The 9779-nt window shown below is 36.3% G+C and overlaps 1 protein-coding gene across 1 annotated transcript in view; it reads right to left on the reverse strand.

Annotated features, from left to right (window-relative positions):
* Positions 1-7283: 7283 nt before the first annotated feature.
* The window catches only part of IMMP2L (IMP2 inner mitochondrial membrane peptidase-like (S. cerevisiae)), a 487018-nt gene continuing 484522 nt past the window's right edge, over positions 7284-9779 (reverse strand). Inside the window, exon 5 of the mRNA XM_009327638.1 lies at positions 7284-7780. Coding sequence (XP_009325913.1) covers positions 7661-7780 — 120 coding nt within the window. The 3' untranslated portion in view covers positions 7284-7660. The remainder of the gene's footprint in view (positions 7781-9779) is intronic.

Raw genomic sequence — 9779 nt, forward strand, 5'->3', positions numbered from 1 at the left:
CATAAGGCAATTCAAATAAGTTTAACCAACTGTTGAGAGAGAACAGAAATTCTTATTTTTGTTAAACTTGCTATGTACTATTGTGTTTAGCATGGATTAAAAAATACTTCACCTACTTACATAATTATTTTTGGATTTAGTTGCTAAGATCTAGAACAAATCTTTTGAATTTTTTTCTGTGGACATTTAAGAAATGAGAAAAGTGCATATTGTTCCATTTGCTCATATAAAACTCCTACTAATTTCAAGACTACGCAACATGAATGGGATCTCTTAATAAGCTAACAGTAATCTGCAATAGAATTAACACAAAGCACAAGTTGTCTGGACTGTGAACTTTTAAACTCACCTGTAGAGTGATGTTATTCAGATGTTTTCCTTGTGTAAAATGTAATGTAATCAACAGAATTCTGTATAATCTGGCAGATATATGTGAGTTAAAGCGAAATATCTAAATCTTCTTTTCAACATTTCTGTGAAAAAATAAACATTAGGTTTGGTGGAAATTATTTTTTAAAATCTTAAAGTCATTGTCAGCCTGAGTACTCTCCGACTGTGAACAATCTATCAAGAAAGAAGTCAACACTTGGGGAAACCTGCAGCTACATGATTTTGTGGGATCAAAAGGAAGTTCAAGATTAATCTGTGTAATAACATTTAAAAAGAACTAGGAGACAATTCAGCCTTGATTTCAACTTATCTAAGTTTTCTGATGGCAATCTGCTGTGCAAAGTACTAAATTATATAAAAAAATCAAGCCTTAGATTCATGGCTCTTTTAGAGTCACTGAAAAGAGACTGGCAGCTTCAGAGAGTGACTCAATCCACATCAGTCCTGCAGCATGCTCTGAAGGGACCTGTCTTCAAAAATCAATTAAGCAGGGCCCTGCATATGAGTACAGCATCAGTTAAATGGTTGAAGTTTGGAGTACTTGGTATTCGTTCTTCATGAAGTAGCCCTAAAAAGTCCATTTAGATTCTGGATCCTACTGTAAGAGCTGAAGTCTTTTCTGCTTGTAGGGCAGAACCATCTCCAAGGGACAATTATTGTTATCTTTCAGGAGAGAAAACACACAGCTTTATAGTCAGAGAGCGTTAGTCTGCTGTTTACTCAATGCTTTATGTCAGCTAACACCTGATATGGATGATTAAAAAGAGCAAAGAAAAAAAAAGATATGAGAAATTAATTTTATCCCAACTGTTCTCCAAATTTCAGTCACAGAAGATATCTTTTTATTATTATTATAACAGTGTGAGAAGATATTACCCTTAACACACATGGTTTTCATGAAGATGTACTTAAAAGATCATGGCATGGTTTTCCCATTTACCCTCTGTCACTCTAGACCTCTAGCAGGAGGAAAAAAACATCTTGGTAATTGCTGAAATAAAGTCCAAGGCATTTTGTTTAAAGCCTAAAAGTGGAGGTTTCCATCTTAGTCATAATTTTTGTCAGTATTTGTGAGCTTCTCTATTTCAAGCTTCACCATGCTTCTATTTTTAGACATAATTGTTCTTTCCCTTTGGAGACTTAACAACCTTCTTTTCACTGAAAATAAAGCCTTAAGAATTGGCTGACCTCACTACTAGGTGTTAGGTAATGCTATTATAGATTCTGCCAGGCATTTACAGAAATTTATTTCCCATTGTGGATGTTCTTTAAAAAGGTTTGTATCTTATCTTGGTCACAAGTTAAAAGATTCTGTAGTTGAGAGCTCTGTGGCAAAAGATATTTCAGCTTTCCTCTAGCATTTTGTTCCTCACCGTTTTATGTATCTCACTGAATATTATTTCTATGTACAATATCCACTGCTCTCCCCTCATCTAACAAATCAGTCATTTCTTTGTAGGTTATCCGGTTGGTGTCAGCTCTTCAGGCTGAGGAAAGCCTTGAGCCCGAACGTTGCTGTTTTGTAGGTGAATATACTAACCATTCAGCTGTCATGTAGATGATAGTCAGTCTCAGCACCTTTCTCTCAAGATGTGTTTTAAAATAAAACACACCCCTGGAACCAGGATATGGTCCCAGACAGTGGATTCCAGTAAGCTGCGCTTCCTGGGGCTGTTGTAGCCCCACAGAAGATTGCAGGTCTGGTTGCCTCCATAAGCTTAAGCACAATGATTAAATATTGCCCTTCTTAGCCTGCCCCTGTTTTGACTCTGGCACTCCAGAGCATGAGTCTTCCTGTGCACCATTGAGGGAGTCTGGGTGGCATAGATGCTGGAGTCTATTTCAGGGCCCAAGCATCCTAAACGTTAGGGTTTCATATATGTTGACCATAGTCACTAACTTTGCACACATATAGAAATCTGTCACCTGAATCTTTCTAATTTTAACAGTGACACTCATAAAGTGTAAAACATCATGATAATAATCACTAACATTGATATCAGTCTTTATAGGTACTTCTTAAAATGTTTTAGGAGGGTAATGTTTTTCCTCCTTAGAGTAAGAGAACTGAAAGAAAATAATGTCCGTTTACCAGATTTTTCAGACAGATACTGTGGGCCAAGCATCCCACAGACAGAGGCAGCCAACAAAGAAATAATTGCTCCCAACTTAACATAGGGGACAGCACAAGTAAACAGAAGTTGAGGCTAAAAATTTCAGACTTTACTCAGCTGTTTGCTATTTACAAACTGAGACTTTTCAGATGTTGCTGTTGAAGTGAGCATTAAACATTTGTATAGAAAATGAGAACATTCAGTTACATCAGAAAGGTGGTAAGATAAGTAAGGAATTTAAATTTTCATGCCTCAGGGCATAACACTAACATTAACTGCCTGGGGTTGGAAAGTAATTTATACCAAACTCTTCATTATAGGAAGTATGTCTTACTGACCCTTGTCAGGAACAGGTTACAGGACAAATGGACTACGGATCTGAACCCTTAAGATATTTCATATCAGATTCAGAAACCATCCATTCATAATGAAGGAAGAATGCAGTAGAATAAAGGAAATGCATTTCTTTAATTACAGACTCATCAAAAGCAGGTTAAAAAGTTAAGTACTGTAGCTTGACCTTAGATCCTGAGGCATTACAGTCATACAGAAAACTCAGGACCATTTGTGTGATTAACCCTTGTAATCAAATACATAAAACTATAGGGAGTGCTAAAAAAATGCTGTTGTATGTTTCACTTATTAATTGAAATGTGTATGTCGTGGTTTAACCCCAGTTGGCAACTGAGCACCACGCAGCCGCTCGCTCACCCCCCCACCAGTGGGATGGGGGAGAGAATCGGAAGGGTAAAAGTGAGAAAACTCGTGGGTTGAGATAAAAACAGTTTAATAGGTAGAGCAACAGTCACGCACGCAAGCAAAGCAAAACAAAGGAATTCATTCACTACTTCCCATCGGCAGGCAGATGTTCAGCCATCTCCAGGAAAGCAGGGCTCCCTCACGCGTAACGGTGACTTGGGAAGACAAACAGCACCACTCCAAACATTCCCCCCTTCCTTCTTCTTCCCCCAGCTTTATACTGAGCATGATGTCACATGGTATGGAATGTCACATGGTATGGGATATCCCATTGGCCAGTTTGGGTCAGCTGTCCTGGCTGTGCCCCCTCCCAGCTTCTTGTGTCCCTCCAGCCTTCTCAGTTGGTAGAGCATGGGAAGTTGGAAAGTCCTTGACTAGTATAAACACTACCTAGCAACAACTGAAAACATCAATGTGTTATCAACATTGTTCTCACCCTAAATCCAAAGCACAGCACTGTACCAGCTACTAGGAAGGAAATTAACTCTATCCCTGCCGAAACCAGGACAGTGTATAAGAAAAAATACAAGGGCGGTACATTTTAGCTCCCAAAGGATGTAAAATTCAATTTTGACATTTAATAGGAGGATATGAGAAAAGGTTAGATGTTAAATAAAATGCTGAGACATTTGTGAATGGGATGAGGAAGATAGTACATGATGTGGTGGGTTAATATAGTTCCAACAAGTTATCACAAATTAAACATTTTTTTAAATTAAATTTTTTGTCACTATGATCAGGATAACCAGATATTCAGATACAGCTGTTTCATTTTTTAAATATTCTACACCTTCAGGTTTTCAGTTGCTAAATCATCCAAAGGTGAGACAGTCATCCAATAACACTCTTAATAATTTCCAATCAAGAAGGTATTTGGACGGTGACATAGTTTGAGTATTGGCAATATTTTCTGTGTAATGTTCTGCTTAAAAGTCTCTTGAGGTGCAGCTACATAAACCAGCTTCTGGCTTATCTTTTATTTCACAAATTAAAAAACAAACAAATAAACCCACAGCGTTCAGGGGCATAACAGATAATGCTAGAACTTCCACAATAGGCTACACAATATTTTTTTCCATTAAAAAACACTGGAAAACACTAGAGGAAATTAAGTTTGTAGTTGTGGCACTAGATTTAATTATCTGCGCGTTTACTTCACAAAAAGGAATTACTGAAAAGGAGTACAGATGCACAGATGAGGACTTCAGCTCTGCTGTCTCTGTGGTTCCCGGTCTATCCTCTATGTCACCGCCATGTGGTTTTCTTGGAGCCTTTGTCCTCCAGTTTTCTTCAAGAACTTTAATTTATTTCTGCACAAAAGCACAGCTTCAATAGGATGGTTAGAAAGTGCTGCTACATGTTATTTACACAAATCCATTCTCTTTGGGTGAAATTGGATATTTACAGAAGAAGGACTTTTTCTACAGTATTTGCCGTTAGTATAGCCTCATTACATTTTATACGAGCCTATATTGCCACAGGAAACCTTAGCTCTAAAAAGACTCATCTTTCCCTCGCACCACACTATGGTGGAGGGCTAAGCTGTCTACTTGGAATTTTGGTTTTCACTGACCTTTTTCTTTCATTTAGATTTGTATTTTATATCACAAATGGTACGTTTGTGCATTAATTGTGCAAGACAATGAATGACAGTGAATGACACACAGTCTTGCCACTAAGAAGGTAGACTGTGATTTAAGGAATTCTGTTTTTTTTCCAAACCTATCATGATTCTCTTACATGACCTTGGACAAGATGCTTAATAGACCGTGATAAGAATAGACCATGTTGGTGTGGGAAGAAAATAATAATTTTCTTGATCATAATAGTAATGGTACTAAAATATTCCAAAGAGAGAGGATTATTCCATATTATAGCAAAATACCAAAGGATCACTAAAGTTGCACAAGAGCATGCACAAGTCCCAGCCAGCTGCCGAGACTGCGGTTTGACTGGGAGACCCATTTGTGTGTGTATGTGTGTGCATGGGGAGAGTGAGGATCCAGGTCCAGCTACTGGATGGACCTGGCTGGACTGGGTGTCTAAGCCCAGTTACTGGAGGGATCCACCGGAGAGCGTCTGGGGGCTTGTTTGTCCAAGTGCCAGCAAATGGGGAGACTAGGATTCTGTATACTGGGCAAAATGGGGGTCTGATGTTGGAGGCATCCACGCTGTATATATTTGTATATATTTCCCACTTATTTTCATCCTGATCAGCCAGCACGAGGAACAGGATGAGGTCACTGGTGCCATTAGTGTTTATGTGAGTACCAAGTGGGTTTGTCTATATTGACGTGCGTAGCCAGTCACATGTATATGGATGTAACATACTGTGTGTGCATGTGTGCCCAGGGGAAATGCACATTTGGCCTTGCTGCTGGATGGACCTGGGGACATGAAGCTGCAGCAGCCTCACCTCTCTTGGGCTGCAAAATCTGGCACCCCCTAAGAGCTGGCATGCAGCCCTTGGTTCTACCTCATCTGCAATTTTATTCTCACATATCTCTGGATCCTTCTTCTCCACTGGAAAATAAGGTCTGCAATCCTAAGGAAGTTCAAAGAATCTTTCTGGAAATGTAGCTGATGCAGACACATTTGGCTGTATCTTTAGACAACATGAGTAGAAAAATATAATTAAGATAATAACTGAGGAACAAATGCCTTTGTTTTTGTTGATAACTCTCTGGCGCTGGTTTTGCAGAATACGTACCAATGAATCAGGACAGCCAACAAAATTTTCCAGTTTGTCAATATATGTAAGAACTTCTGCCTAGCTGATATTCAAGAGGAAGAGGAGGGAAGGTCTGAACTAGTGAAAAGAAGGGAAATGAAGACCTGAACAACCAAGAGAAATAAAGCTGATCTAATCTGGTTTTGTTCCGCTTCTTTTTATGTTTGTCTCTTTCTTTCTCTTTTCATGGATGTGTGTTTGTATCTTTGTCACCAAAATTAATTATGACTGCAGTAAATTTCTTGAACTCATTTCAGTTTGTTAATTAATTTGGAAAAAAAAAAGATTGCAAACTACAGTTTTCAATCACCCTATGCCAATCAAAATAATTGTGAATTTACTGCAATTAACACCCAAACAAACTGCATTAGTTTTAACTAAGATGAGTTCAGAGACCTATGGATCAGCTTTTTGGAACAAAGAAAGATCATGGCACATGTAGACAGTAAAGTGTTTAGAGAGTCTACAGAGCTGGAGCATTTAAGAAGAAGGTTAGACAGTAACAGAGAGTTTTCACGGTGATTGAACCTATCATCTAACCGATGTGCAGCTGTGTGTTTTCAAAGAGCTATAGACTTATTTTCATCTTGTCTGAAGTTCTGATAATTGCATGATTTTAGCTGAAATGTTTAAAGACCTTTTGTGTGATTTGTTAAATATTTAAAGTACTATCCTATCTGAAGTAAAATTCAATAAATATGAAAATAAGCTGGCTCATATTAATCTGCAGCTGAAAATGTGTCATTTTTCAAGTTCTTTTCACTTATAATGTGTGCAGAAGCTTTACTGTATATTCACAGAGTGTATTTATAATATTAATTATATATTTATAGTATTAATTGTATAGTATTTAGAATCTAATTACATATTTTCAAAGAAATGTGGCAATCAATACTAACAATGATTTACTATACTTGAGAAATAAATGAAACATTGCCTTCAGATACTGTAATATAATTTGTATATTTTGACTGAATATCTACTTCAGCAAGATATACAAGGAATGTTTATATAAAACACTCCTGAAAGATAAATTAAAAATAAGCAATATGTACTCAGTTTAATAATAAACACAAGCTGCATTAAAAGAAAAAATTCTCATTAGCTTTTTGAAAAAAAAATTATGACATATATGATTAACTTTTCAGCTACAGAAGTACTAATTCTTCAGTATTAGAAATTATAGGACAATCCAAAGCATATTATGTGTTTGGTTTTTTTTTCATATGCAATGAATGATAATAATAAAGGTTCCGTTCAGTTACTAAAGAAACAAGCTGAATGTAAAAGATTAAAATATTTTATTGAAGGTTTTAATCATTTCTTATCCAGGGAAGCACAGGTACAGACATAACAAGTCAAGCATTTTACTGCTACCAGAAAAATTGAACATTCAAACTTTCTACAACCAATTATTTCAAACCAAAATAACACACAAAGCAGTCTGAGATTTTGAAAAAAACACCAACCAACCAACCAAACAAACAAACAAAAAAACCCTTTACACTTAAGGTGACATTTTAACATGAAGATGTCACATGTATTTGCTGATATGGTACCTGATGTTAAAGCACAGTTGGCAAAGCTCTTACAGGTGATGGTATAACCACTGCAACTCTTCCTGGTTAAACTTCACTTCAGGTTTTTTTCCATCTGAACATTTAGATCACTCTTGCTCTCTCTGGAGTGGTTTGCGCTCTGGAGGTAGCACTGGCTGTAACTTCTGCCAGCGTTGTGGAGGCCAGAGGATATGAGTAGCTCGAGCATGCAGAAGTCCAAGAGAAACCTGTAACCAAAATATAAACCAGAGAGATTATTAAATACTGCAAATAAAATAAAATGTGGAAAATACAAAGCATGATGATTTATTAGAGCAATGAGAGAATACAAAGCAGAGAACTTTGCATGCATGACGACTGTCTCGTGTGTAATGAGAGGAAAAGAAAAACTACTTCAGTGACAATTTCTTTTTTTTTTTTTTTGATAAAACTTTTCATGTAACTCAAACCAGCTTGCTGAAATGCACTGCTGTAACAAACATGAAGTAGGAATGTTTTTTCACATTCAAGAAAAACTGCTGGTCAAAACAGGTGAGGCATTCTATAATCCACCAAAAGCTTTTGGTTATTAGTTATTCTGGGTACGGCAGAACAAGGTTCAAGTATCTATTCTGAATAAGTTAAACAGAACCTGTGACTCAGATTTGAGCTATGTACATTAACCACACCAGGATAGTGGCTTTTCTAAACATGCTGTGCTTTGTATTTCTCACTGTCCTTCAAAATTCCATTTTGTCTCCTACCAAAAATGGAAATTACTGTGAATTGTAAATATTTCCCCGAGGATGAAAATGTATTTCTGATAGAATTATTTGGAACACATCTACAGATCAAATATTTTTGAGGTTCTACTTACGCTTCATTCATATGTCTTATAAACATGTTTTACCATCTTATTATTTATTATTGTTTTACTTCAATAATTTTACTTCACTAATGTTTTACTTCAATAAATCAACATAAAAGTCCATTGATACTGCTTACAAATGAAACACTTATAGGTGGCAGAGTTTAGAAAACTGAATTGCTTGGAAAACCTTAAGAAAATTAAAAACAAGGCTCTTTTCATGGCTAGACTAAGAATAGAACAGTCACATTTTCAGATTGAGATAATAAGGCAGGCTTTCAATGCCCATACTTAACATTGAAATTAAGTAATTTGGTAAGGAGTTAATCTCACTTAATTTGAAAAGCCTGCAGGACAGACTTCTGCATCTTAAATTATTTGTTTAGACTTCTTCTGGAGACAATAGCAAGTAATAAGCTTCTCACCAACTACAAAGTATCCAGTGCCAATAGAAGAGCTACAAACAGGACAAAAACATGGTTAGAAATACTGGAATGTCTCTAGATGTGAAAAGATGAAATAATTCAGACTCCTAAAGAGACAACAGGGTCAGAAGTCTCTAAAATTATGAATGGCATGGATAAGGAATGCATAGGCTTTATTTGCCTATTATGTCATCATTTCTCATAAGAATGAGGAAACATCAGATGTCATTATCTTAAAGAATTTTTAAAGCCAACAAAAAGGTAATGCTTCTTCAGAATGTGCACGATTACATCATACTTGCATACATTATACAGGATATTGAAGACACCAGAAAAGAATAACAATCTGGTTCAGAAAATAATAATAGAAGCAAAGTCCATCACACATAATTTAACGTAAACAAAGTAACACTGTAGTCTCTATACTCCATATTAGGAAACACTGAGGGAAAAATTATATACTTGTTTTGTTCTTATGCTCTAATGATCTGGTATTGGCTGTCATCAGAGCCAAGAGTTAAATGGATTTCTGGTTTGAACCCGCACATTACTGCTTAAATTTTTATGTAAACTCAGTTCTTCAGTTCCGTTCCATTACTCATCACAAAAAAAGTGGTTTCAGTAAGCAGGTAATTCAGCATTTTATGCAAATAGACACCAAATAGGCCCCTAGGAATATCTAATTTTCTTGATTTAATTTCATAGGATTAATGTATATTCACTGGTGTCTCTCTACTACATAATCAAATCAGTGAGGCTGAAGCGGTCTATATCTAATTCCATATTCTGTAGCTTGATGAAGCAGGTGCTGAATTACTTGAATATAATTTGGTTACTTAATAACCCACAATATCTAAAAGAATCTGAAGTAGATCACTGAAATTGCTGTCTAACATCATATTTCACTTGCTTGATCTCTTGCAGGGATCACTTGTTTCCCTTGCAGTTTTTTTC

The sequence above is a fragment of the Pygoscelis adeliae genome, unplaced genomic scaffold (assembly GCF_000699105.1).
Source record: "Pygoscelis adeliae isolate BGI_AS28 unplaced genomic scaffold, ASM69910v1 Scaffold113, whole genome shotgun sequence".
In the NCBI taxonomy this organism is placed as follows: Eukaryota; Metazoa; Chordata; class Aves; order Sphenisciformes; family Spheniscidae; genus Pygoscelis; species Pygoscelis adeliae.